Source organism: Callospermophilus lateralis, chromosome 10, assembly GCF_048772815.1.
Source record: "Callospermophilus lateralis isolate mCalLat2 chromosome 10, mCalLat2.hap1, whole genome shotgun sequence".
In the NCBI taxonomy this organism is placed as follows: Eukaryota; Metazoa; Chordata; class Mammalia; order Rodentia; family Sciuridae; genus Callospermophilus; species Callospermophilus lateralis.
In genome coordinates, this window is record NC_135314.1 from 121008419 (window position 1) to 121031847 (window position 23429).

A 23429-nucleotide genomic window follows, 5' to 3' on the forward strand; every position below is an offset into this window, starting at 1 on the left:
ATTTTTATTTTTCCGGCAGGATTGGAGAGCGTTCCCCACTCTTCTCCCCAGAGTTTTACTGCCGGGCCCACTGGGGCGGGGAGGGTGGGGGGCAGAGCGGAGCCTTAGACAAAGGCCTGTTGAGTGGCCTCCTTCCCTAATCCCTCCAGCAAACCTGAGGAGTCTGATTCCCAGGCCTCAAGTGGCCGCTGAGGGTGACAAGTTCATGGCGTTCAAAGGAATCCCTCGGGAACCGAAAAGTTGTGACCAATAATAAAGGGACCTCTCAAGTCCCATCACCTTCTCTTCCTTTACAGGGGAAGCGAATAGAAAGTCTGAGACGAAGGTGGCCCGCGGCGAGGGACAAACCTGACCCTCCAACCTCCCCCGCCCCGCCCCCACCAAGGGGGAGGAGCGACGGCTACAATGGATCCTCCTGCGGGCTTTGTGCGCGCTGGGAATCCAGCTGTCGCCGCCCCGCGGAGACCCTGTCCCCCGAGAGCGCGCATTTCCGGGCCGCCCACCACCCAGATCGCGTCCGCAGCCGCTGCCCCGGCACAGCCCAGAGCCGCTCCCTCCCGCTCCGTGGCCGACGCTCCCGCCACTCCCCGAAATGCCAGTCGACTTCAACGGGTACTGGAAGATGCTGGCCAACGAGAATTTCGAGGAGTACCTGCGCGCGCTCGGTAAGCGCTGCCCCGGCGGTCCCCAAGGTCCCGCGAGCCGTCACCCGCCTGCTCCGCCTGGGCAGCCGCCGCCCGGTGCACCCCGGCGCCAGGAAGGGCGACCGCGGCCGGCGCTTGCTAGGGCGGCTGGCGGGCTGCGAATCGGAGGCTCCGGGGTTGCAAGGGTTAATTGGTGGCAAGCGTCTGCTTGTTGGCTCTGGACGCGGATAATTTAATTAGTAGAGCTGGCCTTGGTTTGCAAGTTTTTGTTTTTAAAGGTTAGTGTGGGAGCAGAAAACTTTGTGGCCAAGAGGAAAAGAGAAAAGAGCGCAAAGCCAGCGGGGAATCCCAGCTGCATTCCTGGAACCGCTCCCGGGTCGCGCTCTCTCCCCCGGGAAAGGTTCTCTTTGGAGAGTTTTCCTGCCAACTCTCTTCCCCTGTCCCCGCACCCCTTGCAGATGTCAACGTGGCCTTGCGCAAAATCGCCAACTTGCTGAAGCCAGACAAAGAGATCGTGCAGGAAGGCGACCACATGATCATCCGCACGCTGAGCACTTTTAGGAACTACATCATGGACTTCGAGGTTGGGAAGGAGTTTGAGGAGGACCTGACCGGCATAGATGACCGCAAGTGCATGGTGAGGATTCGTGAGTCCCGGGTGTCTCCTGCTCAGGAGATCTGACCGAAGGCCCCCGGCTAGTCTAGTTGATCTTTGAGAGGAGCAAAGGCCCTTGTGTTGTGAAAGACTGCGGATCTTCCCACTTCCAGCCCGCAGGGCAGGCAGCACCCAGTCAGCAAGCACCCCACCGCATCCAAACCTGCCGGTTTAGTTATGAGGGATGTGGTTGCTGAGTCTGCCCTGTCCAGGCGCTTTGCCAGATATGTTCAGCGCATGACTTCACCAAGGCTCCCCACAGCCCTGAGGGCAGCAGGAGTTCCCCCTCTTACAGGTGAAGAAGAGTCTGGGAGAGATGAAGGGTCCAGGAGACCCTGGCTAGGGACCAGCGACCTGGGGTTCCAAGTCCATCCTGTGCCCTCTAGCAGACTAGGGGCTGCTGGAGGTAAAAAAAAAAGGGAAAGAAAGAAGCAATACAGGACACCACCCTGAAGCGTAAACTTCCAGTGTACCCCCATGTGAAGTCCCCTAGGGAACAGGCACCTTGATCTCTCTGGAAGCCCCCTGATCTGCCCTTCCTTGGGATGGCTGGGTCATGCTAGCTGGGACTTGGCCCCTGGTCATGCCCTGACCCACCCTATCATTTTCTGCCTACCGAGTTTCCTTTTAACCTCTGGGCAGATCAGTGCCCCTGCAGCCCAGGCCAGAGGAAGCAGTGGTGGGGGATGGGGAAGGCCTTGCTCCTCTCCTTCCCAAGGATGGGAAGCTGTGACCAGGAGACCCCAATTAGTGCTGCCACAGCAGTTCCGGAAGGTCATCCCCAGGCCTCCAACAACAATCTCTGTTTCTGGGGTTTCTGGGAGGTCAGGGTATTCCCAGTCTCGGGCTTGCTTCCGTTGTCTGGGTAGGGAACTGGCTTGTGCTATCCAGGGGCCCTCACACACCCCTCCCACCATTTGCTGAGGGTCTTGCTGCTGGGTCTGCTTTGTGCTTTGCATATGGCCTGCCATTTTACACCACAGCCCTGAGAAGGAGGGTTTAGTCATTCATATTCATGCCATGACTGAGGCTCAGAGAGGAGAGGAGACTAAGAGCTGGGGACCTGAACCCTGCTGATGGGTGGCCCACACGCCTGTGTTCTGCCAGGCCCCTCTGCTGATGGACTTTGCAGGAACAGGATGGCAGAGTTGGTAGGACCACTATTGATGGGGTGCCCACGTCTGGTATTAAAGAGCCCCAGCCTGGACAAGTCCCCCACCGTGCTTACTCCTCAGCAGGCACTCAGGACTGGTGCCCAGTCTGCTGTTTGGAATGGTGGGAAGAGGGAGTAGCGAGCAAGGAGTGTCCTTGAAGGGGCCACTGCGGGGAGAAGAGGCTATTGTAGAAGACGTCATGTTATGACTCAGGTCTCAAGGCCTCTTGTCCGCCAGAGAGGCTCCCAACGAGGAAGGAGAGCTCAGAGAGGGTCTCAATTTCTAGTCACTGCCCAGACGGCATCCTATCTACTGCAGGGACCTGTGCTCCATGAGGACAGGGCTTGTCCCCAGCTCACTCTTGGGGTACTAGCAGGACCCATCTCCATCTCTTTTCTGGGGTCCTTACCATGCCGCATGCACCTTCTGTACTCGCCTGGTTATCTTCACTCTTCACTCTCTCTATCATCCATGAACACACGAAGCATTTATGGATCACCTAGTGAATACTGGTCATCCCGTGCTGTGTGCCAGACCCTGTTCAGAGTTTGCATTCATTCACTTCCTCTTCACCGGACCCTTCGCAACCCCGCTTTATAAAAAAGATTTCTCTAAATCCTTTTTTTTTTTTTATCACCTTGGGGAGGGTCCTAAATGGCAGAGAAAGGATCTGAGTTAGCCACTGCTTCCCTCCCGTGGTGGTCACCGCACCAGGAGCAGGACAGCAGATGTGTCAATCCCGATGCACAGGAGCACACAGACCCACAGTCCATAGGGACACATATGATGAGCATCGAGGGAGTGTGGCCATCCAGAGGAGAGGGTCCCAGATATCTGGAGGAGGAGGAAGGGAGGGTTGGGGACACACAGGAAGGGAGAGTAGCCAGCTTTTCTCAATCCAGCATGGTAGGAGGGCCTGGCAGCTGGGCAAACTCCCAAGTAGACAGCCTTCTCTCACCTCGCCATTGACTCCTGGGAGGTGGGATGGCCCTGGCCCTCTACTCTGCTTGGCCTCTGCTTGGACCCCAGCAGCGCAGAGAAGCCCCTCTGGGCAGCCTGCTGGATGCTGTGCACCTTGGCACCACCACGAAGAGCACACTGGGGGCGGTGGAGGATGAGGAGTTAGGGCAGCTGTGGGGCCTTGGACTTGTGTATCTGAGCAGCTGGTTTCCCAGAGGCCAGTTTGGCCGTGGACTCTGAGTGCCCCTAGCTGTCCTGGGTTAGGTGACTGTCAAAATTACTTTCCCCGCGTTCTGCCCCCCATGTTGCGCTCAGAACCCAGCACCCAGAGCAGCAGCCAGGGGTATGTTCGCAGCACCTTCCAGAAGTCTCGTTCTTCATTCGTTGCTTTCTTTGGGTTCTACAAGCATTTCATGGTTCTTCCTCTGTCTTCGAGCCCCTGTGTCAGTGAGATGATTCCTGTCCTCATGGAGCCCTGCGGGGAAGAAGGGAGGGGACAGACTGAGGCAGCCACTCATACTCTCATACCGTAGGATGATCAGGGGCAGAGAAGCACTGCAGTCTGGGGGGTCCGGGATGGTTCCCAGTCTGAGCCAAGTCTTGAAGGATGGACAGGAAGGTAGCCAGGCAGACGGGATGAGAGGAAGACCCAGACCAAGGGAACAGTGCCCGGTAAACGTTATGTCAGACCTGTCCTGCACCAGGCCCTGCACCAGCTCAGATTCAGGGACACAGAGGCAGCAAGACCTCCTGGATGTCCAGGCCAGTCTAGAAGACAGAGGCGTCACTGGGCAGTAATAGCCCAGTGATGGGACCAACGGGGCCGGAGGTGGGGGAGCAGTGGTCAGAGAAGGTTCCAAGAAGGTGACAGCTGAGCAGGACCTTGATGGACAAGGAAGAAATAAGGCAGATTGGAGGACATGAGAAGAGCATTTCAGAGCAAACCCATGCACACTCAAGCCCAGAGGGCCTGGGTGCCGGGGGTTTTGGAGAGGAAAGAGGTGGATTCCGCAAAGACTTGAGATGGCTGAGCATGATGGGGAGGGCGGATCCTTGAGGACCACAGGGGCCTTGGATATGACCCTGACAGGCGGGAGGGGGGTCCTGGTGGAGTGAGACTAGGCCAGGCTGACATTCCTCTGCAGAGCCCTCTGGCTGGATCAGGGCTTTTCCACGGGAACCTTATCTGTATTCCAGAGCAGCAGCCAGCGGCGGAGTCCAGCCTGCTGATGGGTAGTTCTGGGCCTGCACAATGTTGGAAAAACCTTAAAGCCAGTTGCCAAAGATGGCCAGAGATTGTAAGATTTCATAGAAAAATCCATATTTCTAGCTGTTCTTAACAAAAAAAAAAAAAAAAGGAAGAAGAGAAAAGAAAAAGAGAGAAAGTAAAGAAAGAAAGAAAACACCAGGCACCTGTCTGTCTGTCCCTGCAGGTTGTGGATTCACTAGGACGCTGTCACAGTTGCCCCTTTTTGATAGACATTCTCCAGGTTACCCACCTTGTTACCTGAAATGAAGGATCAAGGGGGCATTGGTCACTGCTCGCTCAGTGTGTTCCCTTAGAGCTGGGCCAAAGTGGAAGGAGAGGCAGTAGCTGCACAGTCAGCCTCTTGGTAATGGAAATGCCAGCCCCTGGTCGCTGCCTTAGAAACCCCAGGAGTCGGGTTTGAGGCTGCTAATGTTCAAAGCCCCTGCTGTGGAGTACTTGAGCATCTTTCTGTGTCTCTCTGCACCTGAGCCTCTGTGAAAAGTGGAAAAACTGTAACATTTGGTGTAGAGGACCCTGGGCCACTGGTCTGACCCTATGCACATTGCAGTCTGTGCCCAGACACACCTGAAATGTCCCTGCAGTCTCTCCCCAGCAGGGGGACCAGGGTTTCAGATCTGTGCGGCCTGAGGGCTCAGCTTCCTTCCCAGTCTGGCTATTCAGATCCTGCAGGCCCCACGGGTAGCAGGGCCATGGTTTCTATGGAGGTGGGCCCAGCAGGCAGGGGGCTCTTCCCTGTCTCTGGTGTCCTTCTCATTAAAATGCCCACAGACCCAGGAGTTCATGGGTAGCGTTTGTCACACACAGCCCATAGGGGTTTGGCGAGGTGGGGGGCGCTGGGGTAGGAAGGTGGTCTTCAGCCCACTCCTGGGTGAGGCGGTCCCTCGGAAGCCATTCCACTCTTTGTCCCCAGCTCCCTCCAGAGTGAGTGGCTTCTGTGGGAAAAGACTGAGCCTCAGCCAGGAATCACAGCCGTGAGCCTGGCTCCGCGTGGTGGTGGCAGAAGGGCCATTTGTCATCTGGTGGTGGACACCAGGTCAGCGTTTCCCTGGAGGAGCGGCTTTGTTCACTGGGGCCTGGAACCTCCCTCTGGCTGAGGCCTGGCCTTCCCATCCAGCTTTGAACTCAGGATGACCCCTCCCCAGGGCCTGCCCTCCACTTCCAGCCCTTGCTGACTGGGGCCTCCTTTGTTTTTATTATAAAAGGGAAAAAAAAAAAATTCAAATAGCACCAGAGAGTACAGGCTGAAGAGGAAAAGACCCCTTCCCCACCCCCGGGCCCGGGCCCTGGGAGTCGTCACTGTTATAGTTCCTAGTGGATCTATCCAGAAACTCCTCAAATGCATAAGCTATCTATTGATTGGTCAGCTAGTCAATACTGGTCAATATCTTCGTCTAAAGCCAGAAGGGTGGAAGGAAGAAAGAGAGGGAGGGAGGGAGGGAGGGAGGGAGAGAAGGAAGGAAGGAAGGAAGGAAGGAAGGAAGGATGGATCAATCCACTTTTCTGCACATAGTTTTTTTTTTTTTTTTACCCAAAATATTTCTTAGGCATCTTTCCATATTAGCATTAGGATTTTCAAAATCCCTTTTACCCTCTGTGTTTCCTTCCCTCCCTCCCTGACTACCTTACATCCCTCTGTCCAGCCGCCTGCCATCTAATTATACATGATAATACGTGAAATCCACCCAGCTGCTGTTCCCACTTTGGTTTAAACTCTTGCCAGCCTCTGATCCTGCTCTTGACCCACTAAAAGGATCTTCTGGTTCTTACGTTAACAAACACAATGCCAATGGCAAAATCAACTCCCGGGGCTAGAGAGCCGAGAATTCCTTTGGATTTTGAAGCCTCTGAGAGCCTCTGCCCTGATCAGGCCTGAGCAACAGGCTGGGGCCCTTCCAGGACGGAAACACAGGACCTCTTTCATGTCTTAGCTTAAAGTTCTCCGACCTTTTGAAACCGGGTGTCAGCAGCATGTTTTTGAGGATTATTAAAAAAAAAAAAAAAAGAACAAGAATTAAAGCAACCAAGTAAAATTCACAAAGCAGCTTTCAAAAATCACGCTGGTTGGTTAGGTTTGGGGTCTTATTAGGCAGGAAGAAAGGAAAATAACACGCACGAGTCTTTCCCAGGCCTGCAACAAGGGCTGTTAGTACGTTTTCTCCTTTGGTCTCCACAGCAAATGCTGTTCTGCAAGTATTCGTCATACCCACTTCACAGATGAAAATCAAGGCGCAGAGAGGGGCAGTGCCTTCTTGCTCCATGCTCCTCTGCCAGCTGCAGCAGGGGGAGGATTCTGATGCGTGTGTTTGTAAAACTCTCTACCATGGGCCTGGGACGAGGAGGAGCTGTGCTGGTGGAGTCAGCACAGCTGGTTTTGAATCCCCTCTGTTACCTAGGAGCCAGGGCAACCTTGGCCAGTTAGACAGACTGCCTGTGTTTGCCCATCTGCAAAATGGGCACCATGATTGCTGTTCTGCCTGTCTCGGAAGGCAAATTCTGAGGACCATAGAGACAGTACAGGGGAAAAGGACTTGTGTAGTCACCACACTGTGGGGCCTCTTCTGCTATCCCAAGGCTTGTTCACATAGGATAGCCAGGTCTTTACTGAGGGAGCTACAGTGGTTTGATTTTCTGATCTACATTGCTTTCCTGCCCCCTGCAAAGAGAAGCACCTCCTTTTCTGGGTGGTAGTAACCCCTGCTCACCGCGTAGGTCCTGGTGGGCCTGAAAATCACAGAGCACTGCCTCTCTTGGGTTGAGCACCTTCTGACAGGTGGCCACGGGATTCCATGGCCTGTCACATGATTGGGTCTATGACTCAAGCTGGACCCTTTCCTTAATTTAGGGATCCTGGGAAAGAGGTGAATTCTGTTCCCTTGGAGATTGATAAAGTGGTATGAGGTAAGCTTGGGACTCTCTGAAGCCCCTCTCTGCTGCCTTCCGTGACTGCATGGAGGAATCCAACCAAAGGAAGAGAACAAGATGAGGTCAGGAGAGACAGACAGACAGACAGACAGAGGGAAGTCACACTGGAGAGGTACAGGAGTTCCTGACCCTAATGCCACTCGAGGTTTCCCATGCACTTAAGTCGGTATCTTCCATTTCATTCCCTGTAAACTGTTTGAGCTAGTTTCCCATCACTTGCATCTGAGGGAACCATGTAAGTCCTTAGAACAGTAGTTCTCTCACACTGGACCATGCCCTACCCCAGAGTTTCTAATCTGGCAGCTCTGGGTTGGGCCTGAGCCCTTATCTTTCTGACAGGCTCCCCGCTGTTGCCAATGTTGGTTAGAAGACCATGCTTTTGATATCTATAGGAAAGGAAAACGAGGAAGCAGCGGGCCCATGCCAGATTCCTGTGATGTTCTTATCATGATCTTGTGCTGGGGTTAAAGATGCCCGGTTCTGAGGGAGGAAGGGGAGTAGACAGGAACAACCCTGCAGCCCTATTCTTGGAGGTACCTGTAAACACCAGTCTTGCAGCATCCCATGAGGGCTGCACCCGAGGCTCCAAGTGAGTGGAGCTTGTGCAACTGAATAGGTAGGGTGTGACAGAGCGGTCAGGAGCTTTGGCTTTGAGTTGGACCTGGATTTGAATCCTGGTCCCACTGTCCAGCTGTGTTTCCTTGGAGAAGGTACTTGATCCCTCTTTATCCCTCTGCTCTCTGTCCACGTGGGTAAAGCTGAGTCAGTGGTAGTACCCATTTAATAGGATTGTCATGAGAATTAGATGTGGTAATGAATTATTTCAGCTTTTTATTGATGTGTAACATCATCTTGAGACCTAGTGCCTTTAAACAAGTTATTTACTTTGTTCTGCAATTTGGTCAGGGATCAGAAGGGATGGCTTGTTCTTGCTGCATGCTCTGTCAGCTGGACGCTGAAGGATTCTCTTTCCAGATGGCTCACTCATGCTCACTATCCACTGGCTGCTTGGGCTTCCTCACAACATGGCAGCTAGGTTCCAAGGATAAAAATCTCAAAAAAACAAGGAAGAATTATATGACATCTTTATGAGCTATCTAGCCTCTGAAATCACCGAGTCGACTTTCCATTTTGCTCTAACAAAATACCTAAGATAATCAACTTAAAAAGAGGAAAGGTTTATTTTGGCTCACAGTGTTGTAGATTTCTGCCCATGGTCTGTTGGCCCTGTTGCTTCTGGGCCTGTGATGAGGAGTCCATGGAAGAGAAAGTTTGTTCACCTCATAGCAGAAATGAAAGAGGAGGAGCTAGGGTCCCAGTGTCCCCTTAAAGGGCATGTCCTCATATGATGCGAAGGCTTCTAAGTAGGTCCCACCTATTAAAAATTCCACCGCCTTCCATTAGCACCTCGGTCTGGGGACCAAGGCACATGGGCCTTTGGGGAACACTTATCCTAACCTTGGCAGTCAACAGAGCAGCTGGTCTGCCACACTCCATGGTCAAGTTGATGGCAGAGCCCCTCCTGTCTTCTAGGGGACTCAGACCCACGTGGTAATGGGTGTGGCATGGTCCTAGTGGAGCATGCGGGGTGCTGACCTCTAAAGGTCAGTGTGCCAGACACATGCCATGCTGTCCCAGGGTGCCTGGTGCTCAGTAAGAGCTCCGGGGGCTTGGAGCACGGTTCTGTGGTTGTAGGTCAGACAGGGTTTGGCTCTTCTGTTTCTGACTCATCATGTGTAAGACCCTGCAGGGTGGGAGAGGAGTGCCCCTGGTGCCTGAGCCTGCCCTCTGCCCTTGGGGCGGAGCCTCCCCGCCTCCCTGGCCCAGCAAGGGAGCCTGGCAGGTGGACTTGAAGGGGAAACAGTCCTGTAGAAGCCCTATAAGTGTTGGAGTGACCCCAATCTTCAGCCATGCGCCCCTCTAGAGTCCCAAACAGGTGGTTCTGACAGTGGCTAAAGCACTTTCCAGCCCGAGCCTCCAGTGCTCGGGCCTGACCAACCCAGCCTCCGGGTTTCTGGGCCCTGGTGATCAACCCGGGCCCTGGCTCCACAGGGCTGGAACCAGAAGAGGTGGGTGGGGCCAGAAGCCTCTGAAGGCATCTGGCAGATGTTTGCCACTGACCTCTGCCAGGGCTGCTGGAAGAGAAGGGGGCTTGAAGGAGTGTGTGCCCCTGTGTGCACAGACCATGGATCCCATGGCGGTCACCCTCTGGAATGCAGCCCTGCCTGCAACCTGGGTCCTGCTGCAGGCTCTGCACTGAGGCTCTGGGATTTGTTGGTATTTTTACTTGGAATTGATTGAAAACTCCTCTGAGAGAAAGGACTGTGCCCAATTTATAAGAGAGAGAGAGAGAGAGAGAGACCTGCCCCTTGTCCTCCAAACAGGAGCCCCAGGTATCCCTCATGCAGTCTGAAATTCCACAACTGGAGCACATTTATATTGGTGAAATATTCAAAGACTTTCTAGATATGTCCTTTAATATGCAAATGCCTTAGAGCAACAGCTGCCACCAACACAGGAATAGTACTAATCCCTCCTCTCCTCCTTCCCTCCCTCCTTCCTTTCCTCCCTCCCTTCCTTCCTTCCTGCCTTAACCTCTTCCCTTACTTCCCCCTTCCTTCCTCCTCCCATCCCCCTTCTTCTTTCTTTCCTGATCTGAGGGTCCAAGGACAACCTGGGGTTACTACAGGAAACAAACAAGATGGACGTGAAGGTAGGAATACAGGGAACCCAGGGTATCCAAAACCCTTCTTCACCAGCCTTATAGTGAAACCGGCCCTGCATTCAGAAAGAAAGGAGGAAAAAAAAAAAAAAACCTGTCTGGCAACGCAGTGAGTCAGAAAATCATTTTACTGTTTTACTCAGAGATCCCACTTATGGGATTATATTCCAGGAAAATCATTCAGAAGAAAAAAAAAAAAAAAAAAAAAAACCATTTATCTCTTTGGACAAAGGTATCTGTGTGTCCCTCTGTGATGGTAATCCTCAATGACTCACATAAGCCCAACCACCCTGCAGGCCTACTGTGTGGCCGTGCTGTCCCAGGACTGTGTGTATGTATGTCTATGTCATCCTCCAGATGCCCTCCCTTTTATTTATTTATTTACTTATTTTGGGTACCAGGAATGTGGCTTAACCACTGAGCCACATTTCCAGCCTTTTTTATTTATTAATTTATTTTTTATCTAGAGACAGGGTCTGAGTTGCTTAGGGCCTCACTAAGTTGCCGAGTCTGGCTTTGAACTTGTGATCCTCCTGCCTCAGCCTCCCAAGCTGCGGGGCTTACATGCATGCACCACCACACCTGCGCTACCCTTCCATTTTATGGGAACTGAAAGTCCCTCCAGGATCCGATGACTGGGTAGCCATTGCCTCAGGTTTTGAATTCGGCTAGTTCTGACTCCCGGCTTTTGTGGTTTGTAGAACAGGCTCTCTCCTGCTGGTGTTCCTAAATGCCAAAACATCATGGGTGGTTAGAAACACTGTGGCTTTTTAATTCCGTAGACCACTCCACAGCCGTGTAAACGATCACTGTGAAGATAAAAGAAAGTGTTTATGGGCAATTAGTCAACAAGTTCCATGGATTGTGCTTCTGAACATCTCTGTCCTCCTTTCCCATCCCACTGCTTGGAAGATCTCTTGCTTGTAATAATAATAACAATAATAATAACAATTAACATCTCTTGTGCATACCATGTGCCAAGCTCAGCGCTTTCCGTGGATTATTTCACTTAATTACTGCAGCATCTTCGCATCCATCTCCCGTCCACCATCAACACTTCAGCCCATCCTTCTCAAAGTAAAAAGGGAATCGGATCACGCTGCTCCCTGCTCCGCACCCCCAGAGGCTCCCCAGTGGGAGGCCAGAGCCCCTGGGCTCTCTAGCCAGCTCCCTAGATGGTTACCCATTGGTAAAGACCCAGCCCAGACGGCCCCTCTGTTGACCCCGATTTCCTTTCCATCGCTGCCTTCTGTCACCTTTTGGCTCAAGTTCACTGAGCAGCTGGTTAATGCATCTGAGTTTCCAGACAGGAGGGGCTCACACCTTTGCATCTTCAGGGCCTCCAGTGTGTTTGCTAAAATGAGTGTTAAGTGAAAATAGCACAACAATAAAAAGGGTAGTCATTGACTCTCTCCCTGCAAGATCCACTTTAATCCCACTTAATGATAGCTAATGTTTGTGGAGTGTTTCTCCTGCACCAGGAATTCTAAGCATTTTCTGTACATTAATTCTTTTAATCCCCACAACAATTCTAACGGTGAAGGTGCCCAAATTCTTCCTAAATTATATATGAAGAGAATGAGATGCAGGACGGACAGGTCAGGTAGCTGATGGAGCTAGAATATGGGAATCTAGGCAGCTTCAGATCGTCGGTAAGGAGAGATGGCACAGGGTCAGTGCTCTGGATTACTTTCTCTGAGATTTTTAATGTCTCAAACGCAGCGTCCCCTGATGCACTACTGGTGTTTTGGGATGGAATCGTCTGAATTGTATCCTCTTCTTCCCAGTAATGGAGGCCACATTGTTGGCTGAGAACCCAGATTCAAGGAAGGCAACTGTTCCAGGCCCTCCTGTACCCATGTGTTTGTCTGCAGCCCAACTCTGTTAGTCAGTTTTCCATCACTGTGACAAAAATACCTGAGAAAATCAACTTAAAAGAGAAAAGATTTATTTTGGTCCATGATTTCAAAAGTTTCAGTCCTTGGTCACTTTGGGCCTTTGGCAAGGCGAAGCATCATGGCAGAGAGTACATGGCGGAGCAGAGCTGCTACCTGGTGGTGGCCATGAAGGGAGGGAGGAAGAGTCCAGGGACAATATATACCCCCAGTGACCCACCTCCTCCAATTGGCTCCACTCTAAAGTTTCTACCACCTCTCAATATGCCACCAGCTGGGGACTGATCCCTCAATACAGGAGCCTGTAGGAGATATTCCAGAGACAAACAGTACCACCGTCACTTCTCTGGGCCTCTCCCTACTAGTCAAAATGGAAATAATCATAAAGCAGGGATACATGCTTCATGGTAAGGATTAAATGGAGAATAGCATGTGGGAAAATGTACAGTGCCACCCGTCCCTGGGAACTGTCACCTCAGGAGACAGATTCTGGAGGTGGTTGGTCACATGTGGGAAGGGTATCCTGGCCACCAAGGGAAGAGCTAGGAGGCTCCTGAGAACAGAGAGCAGGAAAAGGGCGGGCGTGTGCCACTCCACGGCCACAGAGAACAGGCTGGGCAAGGCCAAGCAGCGGGGAGCACGGCCCATACTGTGTGTGTCCTGCACAGACACGGGTCCCTGCAGCCTGTGCCATGTCCTCTGATGGCTGTGCTCAGTGGCAGATCTAGCCCCATTTTGCAGGTGAAGAAAAGGGGACCCCAAGAAGTGGAGTAATTGCCACATCACTCCATTGGCCCACCCATTTCTGTAAGCCAGCTTATGGAAGAGAATTCAGCCACGGTGCCTTGAATATTTTGTCATACAGCAGGAGAGGTGCCTTGCCCCTAATTCTTTTTGCCAACCATTCATTCAACAAATGCTCTTTTTCTGCCACGATTTCTGGCGGCTAGTATCCTGCAGTGAGCAGAGGGACCCCAGACCCCAAGGAGCCCTCCGTGGAGAGATCCTGACCTGCTTATTCTTCTTGGTTACTGAGATTGCATCTTTTTATCTTCTGAGCAACACTTATTTCTTTTCACTTTGAAAGATCAAATTTTAAAAAATAGTCCAGAAACTTGTATGAAAGAGCTGAGGCCTCCCAAGCTCCTGGGAGTACTCTCTGGCAGAACATGGCGCTCTTATTTCTGTTCCCCCATCTTCCCAGCCCCACCCCACCCCCACACACCACCCCATGCTGGGAGAACTGACAACAGCTGATTCCTGGGCCCTGGGGTGGCCAGGGCCTGAGAAGCAAGCAGCTGCATTTTTCCATGATCCCAGGTTTGGCCACCTGGAGCTACAGGCATGAAATGAGGAAGAAGGGAGGCTCTGAGCCATCTCCCCAGCAAGTTCAGGGTCCAGCTTCATGGAGAATGTGATGCCAAGAGACGGTCCAGCCAGCTCCCGGCTTTTGTTCGTATTGGTACCTTTGTGAGGGGTCCTCTTGTTTCTTTTCTTTCTTATTCTTCTTTCTAAACTCAATTCTAGGGCTTTTTCTGGCATCAGGTCTAACGTTACTTCTAGCCACACCTTCTCCAGGAAGCCTTCCCTGATGGGCCTCTGCCCAGAACTTCCAGCCCCTCTGGCCACCTGGCATTCCTGTTGGAGCTCCTTCTGGTGTCCCCTGCTCCAATAGTCTGAGCCCTTTGCCTCACGCCCTCCTCAGTCCTGAGGCTGCTGTGCAGCAGGTATGGACCCCATGACTGCTGGATGCCATCGCCTGATACGGGACCATCCTGCAAACTCCACTGCTCATCCAAGGGGCAGCTTAGGTCAGGGAACGGCCGAGCCCAGTAGCTGAGGGGGCACAGATGTGTCCTCAGAGTCAAAGCTCATCTTCCCACTTCATGACGAGGTCCTCGGTCTGCAGAGCTGTAAACTTCCTGCCTGCTCCAGGAAGTCCTGAGGAATCAGCTTGATATCATCCATACTTAATACCCAACCTGGCACATCGTCCCCAAACATGTCATTATGGTGACCCGGGTGACAGGGATGCTCTCACTTCCATCAGGAAGCCTCCCTTGACCCCCCCCCAGGCAGGGCTGGGTGCCATAGGCCTGTGACTTCTCCAGTCCTGCTTCCCACCTCCCCATCCAGAAACTGGGCCTCTGTGGGGCCCTGAGCATTCTGACAGATTAACTTGGTTCTAGACACTTTCAGGAATGTTTGAGGGAAAAAATAACACGTCAAGATTATTAGTCTGGACTTTTTTTTTTTTTTTTCATTTTATTTTTCCTAAGAATCATGTTATCATTTGCTGCTAAGTTCTTCACGGAGGAATCGCATTCTTCCAGGCCCACAAAGGCCTTGGGTGGCTACCCTGGTTCCTGTAGCTGCTTGTCTCTGCTTTTATGTCTCTAATTAGTCATTCGCATTTTAAGGCCTTATTAATTTAGTTTTAATCTGCTTTTATAGTACCCTGAATGTATGCTGATTTTAGGTCATTGCTAGCCCCCAGGAATGGACCAGGAGGACAGGAGCCACCCGCTGTCCACTTGCCTGCCTGGCCTCACAGGAAACTTGTGGACTTGGCTGCAAGGAACTGGGTTCAGTTACAGCCCAGCTCCCTGGGTGGTGGGCTGATCTCGTTCCTCAGCCCTGACACTTTAAGATTGTGGAAAACTCCCAGCACAGTCCCTGGCAAACGGCCCATTCCCTGTCACCCACCCTGCCCTTCCCACCCTGCGGCTTACTTAACAAAGCACCGAAGGTTGCACTCATCATTTTCCCAGGAACATACGTATCCTAAAGGGAGAAGCACATGTTGAAGTCAGACTCCAGGAGGAAGGGCCGACTGGCATCTCTAGCCATCACAGGATGTACAAGAAGTGTCCACTCGCTGTCTGGTTTTTTAATTTTACCCCCAAATCTAAAGAGTATGGGCTTTGCTGGGTACAGTGGCTCATGCCTGTAATCCCAGCAGCTCAGGAGGCTGAGGAAGGAGGATGGCAAGTTCAAAGTCAGTCTCAGCAACTTAGCAAGACCCCTGTCTCAAAATAAAAATTAAAAAGGACTGGGAGTGTAACTCAATGGCTAAGCACCCCCGGGTTCAATCCTCAGTACCAATGAGAGAGAGAGAGAGAGAGAGAGAGAGAGAGAGAGAACGAGCGCATGGGCTTTGGAGTCAGAGCTGGGTCACTCCTGTCTTTGGCCTTGGCTAACAAAGTCACCATGGGCTTTGGAACCACAGAGCCACTAAGACTCGGTCCCACCCTTCAGTGACACGTCCATGAGCAGAGGACCGGATAGGGCTGGTGGACAAGTGTGATCCGCCATCATCTGCTCTTTTGAGAGTGTTTAAGAGCATGGTGAATCTCTGATAAATGTCCCAAGTGTCCTCTCAGCAAAGTTGAGTCCCACCATTTGAAGGTCCTGCCAGGTCACTGCCAAGAGATGGTTCCATTTAGTGGGAATTGTCTGTCACCACCAGTTCTAGTCATCTGAACTAGGCCTGTGAGCCTCGAGCCACCCCCGGGGTGGGGTCACTCAGGCGTTCTGGGTCACTGGGCCCTGTACAGCCGTGCCAGCTGGGGTTTATAAGTGGTCGAGGAGCTGGATAATGGCTTTTGAAATGACAGCCCCTCATCATAGTGGTGCCAAGCTGTCTTCATTCATCGGTTGGCACACACGTCTCTCTCAGAAAGCTGCTGACACAGTCCAAGAAATGGAGGTCATTATTAGTTCCTGATAGAAAAGTGAGGCCGGCTTGGCTTACAAGCAGCTACCCTGGGCCCCACTCCACCTGCTCTTTCCGGTGGTCTCTGGGTGGGAATCTCTGCTGAGGAGCCAAGTTGATACTGGCCATCCCCCTCCATGTCTTTGGATGGGTCTGGCTTCATCTCTAAGGTGGGGTCCCAGAGCCCAGGTTGGGGGTGAGGTGGAGGCGGTAGAGCCCCCTGTCCCTCCCACACCCACAGGCATCTGCCCCACCTGTGAAACTCCTGCCTGAAATTCCCCCACTGGACCCCGAGTGATGGGGTCCATGTAGGAACCTGGATGGAGTGGCCTCTTACAGCCCCTTTCAGATCAGGCGTTCAGGTAAGTCTGAATCCTGGTCCCAGGTGGCCGACAGACTGCTCCTGGCCTGGCAAACGTGGCTTGCGGCCGAGCTCAGAGGAAGGTCATGAAGAAGCTCTTGGGTCCTGGAGAAGCTTGTTATAAGAACTTACATTTTGTTTGACAAGAAAGTGAATCCCCTGCCTCACCAGGCCCCTTCCAGATGTTTCCCTTTCCGTTGTTTTTGAGGGGTTTTCTTCCTCCTGGATTTTCTGCTTCTCTTTTCTGTTCTTAGGGCCCCTCTGCTTGCTTGCTCGCTTTTTGTTGGTTGGTTTTTTTCCTTTTTGTTTTGTTTTGTTTTGTTCTGGGGATGGAGCCAGGGCCTTGAGTCTGCTAAGCATGCACTCTACCACTGAGTGTCACACACCAGCCCACTGAGGCTCAGTCTGATCCTCGGAGAAATGATTGGTTTATTCCCACAGGACACAAAGCTTAAAAAGAAAAATCCATTCCCACTCCTAAGAGAGCACAGGTAATAAAGTAGGAGAAGGAAGCCTCCTTGCTGGGTCATCCCAGATGTCAGTGGGAGGTTCCAAGTAGATTAGCTATGTAAAAACCTAGTTAGAACTTAGGGGAAGCAGGCACCGCGGGCTGCCCGGGGCTGGCTCAGCGGGCAGTCTCTGCAGGGTCTCCTCTTGGATCTGGGCCTCCTGGAAGGAAAAGGAGCATCAAAAAACTTTATCCACAATGTCCATCACTGACTGTTTCACCAACATCCAGCTCTTAAAAAAAAAAAAACACTTTTTTTTTTCTCGTTACTGTTTATGTTGGACATGTGAACCCTGTCCTTGTCTATAAGTTTATTCTAATAAACTTATAAAAGTACATATTTTGTTTATCTGATACAATGTGAAAAACTACCCCAAAATTTAATAGCTTGAGAAAACCACCATAGAGTCTCGCAATGCTCCGTGGTAATTGGGCAGTTCCTTGGCTCCACATGGCTGTGTTCAGCTGAGCACCTCAGCTGTCCTCCAGGTGGACATTCTTTCATCCTCAGGACTTTGGCACATGGCCTTTCTCTGCAGAAGAGCTTTGATCACCTCAAAGCATGCAGCTGGGCTCCAGGAGGGCAGGGTACCAAGAGGATAGGCCCCTGGAACACATAGGCTCATGAAAGCACTGTTGGCATGGTGCCTGCTGATGCCCCAGTGGCCAGAGTGAGTCAGCCACCAAGCCCTGCGCAGGATGTGACTATCATATGATTCGCAGGGGCCACCCATGAACCATCTACCACAGTAGGCCTCTGAACCTTCTTGCATCGAGGACCTGAGGCTCAGAGAGGTTAGTCCAGTTGCCTAGAGTCATCCCACATGGCCATGAACAGAAGACCCAGCTCTGGCGGATGCCAAGGTACATGTTCTTAGAAGGCTTGACCTTATATAGGTTGAGGGAATATGGAAGGAGGTTGCAGGGACCGGGACCCTGAGCTTCCAGGTCCCTAATGACTGAACCAAAAGTGTCCAAAAGGTGTCCCTCCAGGGGCCTGCTCAGAATCTCAGTACCATGCTCACAGTTTTTTATTTGTTATTTTTGTTTTTCCTGCAGTCCTCAAAAGCTTTAGCAAGTATCTGCTAAGCACCTTCTAGACACTTTCTGGAATGTTCAAGGGAAAAGCTCAGGCCTCAGCGGCCCCTCCCCCTCTACCCCGTTCTCTATCAGGTGTCCTGTCCTGGGCTGGGAAACAAGGGTGCATTGAGTCATGCAAGGCCAAATTCTTTCCTTCTGCTGAGTGACTGGGATAAAGTCACATAACCTCTCTGAGCTCGGCCACCCCTTACCTCCAACACAGACAAATGTAGTCAGTGCTGTATCCAGCTCACCCAGGATCACAGTCAAGAGGGGCTTGTGGCCGGGAAAGGGCTTCCTTGGCAACTGACATGGTGTCAGGTGATAGGGATCTTTCCCTCCAAGATGTCTGATCAGTAGTTCTCTCAAAAGCGCTTTGAGCACCCAAATAGGCTTCTGCTCCCTGCACGTCTTGATCTCTCATGACACCTGATATTCTGCTGCCTGTTACTGGCTGGGGCTAAGGTGTTGTTATTGTTTACAGCCAAATGGCCCCCCGTTAAAAGATGCCAAGTGATCTGGAAAGGGTGAGACAGTAGCCCAGGAGCAAAAGCTGGCTGTACCCGTAATGAGCCTGTCTTGCATGGGGGTTCTGTTGGAACCAACACTGGTGTTGGAGGGTAAACGGGTGTGAGCCTGCTGGATCAGGTTGGGGATATTTAGCAAAAGTTTTAAAGGTGTGCACACTCTTCCGTGCAACAGTTTCTCCTCCGGACATATATTCTGAGAAAGCAATGTGTTCGAAACTATGTATGCAAGGAAATCTTATTTACAGTAGCACAGAATTATAAATTACCCAAATGTCCAGGAATTTGTAATCGGTTAAATAATGGTATGAATGGACAATAAAATACTGCCAGGGAGCACAGCATTCTGCGCCCGTCTGCAGGGCAGTCCTTCGGGGACCGCCTCACATAGTTTAATGCTCTGCAGTTGCTGTTTTAAATATCTTAATCATTTTTGAGCAAGAGTTCCTCATTTTCACTTCATGTTAGGCCTTGCAAATTAGGTAGTCATTTCCTGAATGTTACATAACAATTAAAATAATGCTAAAGGAGAATATTCATTGAAATGGGAAATTGCCTCTACTGAGCAAAGTAATGAGGCTACAAACCTCTACATGATGTAAAAACAGAAACATGTGTGTGTTTTGATAGAGGGGAAAAAAAAAAAAAGACTTGATGGAAATACACCAAAATGTTAGAGCAATTATCTCTGAAGAAGCAAGATGACAGGTATTTATTTTATTACCATTTTCTTCTTTGGGCATCTTTTCTGTATGGATTTGCTCATAGACCTTTCTGGCAGAGGCAGAAAACTGTGCATCATCCTGGGGACAAGTGAGTCCTCTTGCTCCTCTGGGGGAGTCAGGGGCCTTCATATGCCGAGTGGATTTCTGAATAAACACGGAGGGGAGATCCGTGCTTGGGGATCCCGTGTTCTTAGGAACTCCTTGAGGTTGAGGACTGATTTGGGGTCTCCGTTTCCCATCGCAGGCCTGGCACAGATGACACCCAGAGAATGGGCTTCTTGCCATGTCTGTGGCCTAAGCCTTTAGCTGTGACAGTCTCATCAGACATTGACCACACTGGTCTGTCCTGGAGGTGGGGCCTTGCTGCACTGGGGCTAGACGTGGGCTCTGAGTGAGTCTCTGGACCAGGGAGAGAAGCCACCTCTCCCAGCTACTCCCCGCTCTCTCTGTGCCCTGTCTCCCTCTGGGAACAGGTTCCAAGAGCAGAGGTCACTCTTAAGCCTATGTAAAGCCGGGGAACACACCTTGCTCCCCCTGCCTACTTCCTGTGTATCTCAGCCCAGGCCTCACCCCAACAGCAGAGGGCGGTAGTGGTCAGCAAGTCCAGAAGGGAGGCTGGTGGGCATGATTGAGCAGTGAGGAGAGGAGAGGCGGTGGTCCTCCAGGAGGGAGGTACCCCACCCACTCCACTCAGTTCCCAGATTTCCCTCTCTCTCTCCCAAATCTGTATCAGGCCATTGCTAACTTCCCTGCTGAGTAAGGTAGGTGGGCAGGAATCCTAGAACCTTCGCTCTCAACAGCCAAGGCTTGCGTGTTACTGACCTCATATGACAGATAGGAATGCAGGGCCCAGAGCAGGAGTGGACTTGCTCAGAGCCACACCGTGAGCAGGGGTGGAGTTCTTCCCGTGGCACTGGGGATGCAGGGCTCACAATGAGGAGCTGCCCCATTGGGGAGACTATTCAAAAGGGGGTGAGAAGCCACAAACATGATGGACGCATGCCCGCTGCACCTTCATGTACCTAGCCTTGGGACATGGGGGCCAGTCAAAGCCAGGTGCTCACAGCCATGCTCAGGACCTAGGATTGCCTGGCCTCTGAATTCCCACACTGTTTTGACCCCATGTTCCTGGGTGGGCTTGCTAAGACTTGACTTCCCTGCAGCCTGCTCTGCCCCCCGGCAGGACACACAGCACTCAGGGGAGGAGAGAGGGCTCAAAGGAGGATGTGGGCTCTGAGAGGTGTCGTCAGCTCTGTATCTGTCAAAACGAGATGCCAATCCACGCTCCAGGTGGACAATCAGGAGGAGTTAGACCCAGCACAGAGAGGGCCTGGTGGAGCAGACAGGTGGCTACTGGCTGCCACCTGTACCTATAGCTGGCTATTTAGACCTAAGATCATTCTCCTGGGAGATGAAGACTCTTTGAGGGCAGAAGTGGGGTGTTTTGGGATGTCCCAGAACCTAGCAATGGTTGAAACCATGGGTGGATGGATTAAATGATAAATGGACAGGAAGGTACTCTGAGATGTCCACCCACTGCCAGCAAGATGCAGGAAAACAATCCTCACCCGTCTGTGCTCAGGCCTCAGCGGCCCCTCCCCTTAACCCCGTTCTCAATCCTTGCAATCATAGCCCAACCCAACGACATTTTCCCTCCTAATTATCCTTTTTAAATGAAATTCGTGAAGGTTTTCATAAATTTTAAAACTGATTTGCACACTTTAATAAAAGCATGTGGCAGACAGGGACTATTGGGTTGCAAATTTTCTGTAGTAAAATGGACCTGAGAATATCCTACATTATCAAGGTTGGGGGCTGTCCCCTCCCCTACTCCCCAGGGGCTGCACACTCACAACTGACAACTCTGCTTCTTGCTTGGCAGACCACGGTGAGCTGGGACGGTGACAAACTCGAATGCGTGCAGAAGGGCGAGAAGGAGGGGCGTGGCTGGACCCAGTGGATCGAGGGTGATGAGCTGCACCTGGTAGGTTCCTAGGTGGGGACAGGTGAGCCCCAGAGACCCTTGTCACTCTGGAGGCCTGGATAGATCTTGCAAAGAGGCACCTACCATGGCTGGGCCTTGATTCTGCTCTAAAGCTTCTATTCCCAGGGCCTGGAATGAAGGCTCAAGTGACTTTAAAGACCAGGCAGTGAGTTCTCAAGGTGTAGGTGACCCACTTGCCCATCAGAGGAAGCAGAAGAGGAGATGCATCTTCTAATCATCAGCAATGAGCCCACTTTCCTTCTCTTTCTAGTATCTCAGAGTGGGAATAGGAGCCAGGCAGGATAGCACACACCTGTAATCCCAGTGATTTGGGAGGCTGAGGAAGGAGGATCACAAGATCAAGGCTAGCCTCAGCAAATTAATGAGCCCCTAAGCAACTTAGAAAGAGCCTGTCTCCAAATAAAAAAATAAAAAGTGCTGGAGCTGTGGCTCAGTGATTAAGACCCCTGGATTTAATCCTTAGTACCAAAAATAAATAAATAAAAATAGGAATATGGTTCCTATTCTGGTGATGAGGTCATTTATGACTGGTAGCCAAGGAAAATTCTCCAGGCTTCTCTAAGATATGACCTAAGCCTACGACAGGGGAAGGAAAAGCTTTTCCCAACTCAGGGGAAACTGTAGCCACCCTGTCCTCTACCCTGGGACATCAGGTCAAAGCCACTTGCTCTCTGTCTACCCTCTGGGAAAAGCATATACAGAACCACAGCGGAGAACTTAGCTCCTGGAGAGTTTATAAGGCACATGTCCTCAAGCCAAGACCTCCTGGAACTTCTCTATCCCAGAGAGTGGTCCAGGTGACCTGGATTCTGATCCCAGGCCATTCATCAGGTGTCCTTGAGTAGCTTCTTTTTTCCCCCAGCCTCATTTGCCTAAGAACACACAGGAGTTCTGCAAAGATCTCTGGTCTTCAAGAGCTTTGAGAAGTGTGAGCACTGGGGAAAGGCACAGAGGGTTGTACATTTGGAGGTGGCCAGCCTAATGCACAGAGTCCAGACCCAATCTTGAGCCAGTCTCCTCCTGGGCCTTTGTTCCTTGGCTGCAGAGAAAAGAGTAGATGAAGTGACCTTCGTTGTCCTCTGAGCTCAAAGTTCTGTGGCTCTATGCCAGAGGTTGCAAACTAGGGGCCACAGGCCTGCTTCATCTCGCCCTCAAAGAGCCCAGACTTCTTCAGCCAGCCCTTTAAAAGTTAGGAGATGCCTTACAAATATTCAGATTTCCAGTCTCCTTCATAAAAACTTGGAAGACATGGCAATAGGACTTTGGTTGCACCTGGCCTCACTCAACACAGGCTGAGCAGGGGCTGGGGCTGGGCCTGTGGGAAGGGTATGGCTGCATTTTAGAACCGCCTGGAAGGCTTTTAGTAAGAGTGATTCCAATACTCCACCCACTGAGACACCCGTATACCCGGCTAGTGTGAGATCCAGGCATTTCCAAGCTCCACAGGTAACTCCAGCTTAGGGCTCAAGTTTGGCATCCTGGTACCACACTGCAGCCCCGTTCTGCAGAAACCTACTGAGCCATATATCTGTGCCCAGTTCCTTCCAATCCCAGGCCCAGACTCTCTCCTGGGCTCAGACCTACAGCTTCCAAAGCTTTTTGGCTCTCCAGGATAGCAGGGTGGGGAAGCATCAACGGGGCCTATTGGCCACTCTGATCCACATCTATTCCCCCAGCCACCTCTGTCTACAGGATGCGGAGAGACTGATCTCTGCTGACCCCATTCAGTTGACTTTCTAAGGAATTGATGAAATCAAGTCATGGGGAACAATAACAGCCACTGGGTGTTTTCAAAGTTCCTGCCCCTAGATGCTCTGACATGACTCTGGTGAACCACAGCATCTGCTTCTGCTGCAGGAGATGAGAGTGCAGGGCGTGGTCTGCAAGCAAGTGTTCAAGAAAGTGCACTGAGGCCAGCGGACAACTTTGGTCTCAAGGAATGAGCGGCATGGACCTGAGGCAGATCCGCCTCTGTGCGGCGTGGGACAGAAGTGTCCAGGCACTCCCAGGCATCTGTTAGTGGAGTCTGTCTCTTCACTTTATCTTTTCTCTTTTTCTTCAAACAAAGCCATTTCAATAAAGTGATCTCTGTCTGAGATATTGTTTTGTAGAAGTTTTATATTCCACTGCTCACTTTCCTCCAGGGTTTCTGAGGTCAGCTGTTCCTGATGCCTCCCCCAGGCAGAAGGGAGACATTCAGACATGCATCTGCAGATTCAGTCAGGTTGCATGCTGTGTGTTATCCCCGGGGCACAGGCTAGGCTCTGGGCATGCGTGGCCTGACAT

General features: G+C 51.6%; 1 protein-coding gene across 1 annotated transcript; it reads left to right on the top strand.

Annotated features, from left to right (window-relative positions):
- The first annotated feature begins 326 nt into the window (after positions 1-326).
- Positions 327-23205, top strand: Rbp1 (retinol binding protein 1). The gene is given in 6 exon segments (XM_076868522.2): positions 327-466; positions 469-555; positions 558-665; positions 1103-1281; positions 21021-21122; positions 23001-23205. Coding segments are annotated over 6 exon segments (591 nt in total). The 5' UTR covers positions 327-405; the 3' UTR covers positions 23055-23205.
- Positions 23206-23429: the final 224 nt, after the last annotated feature.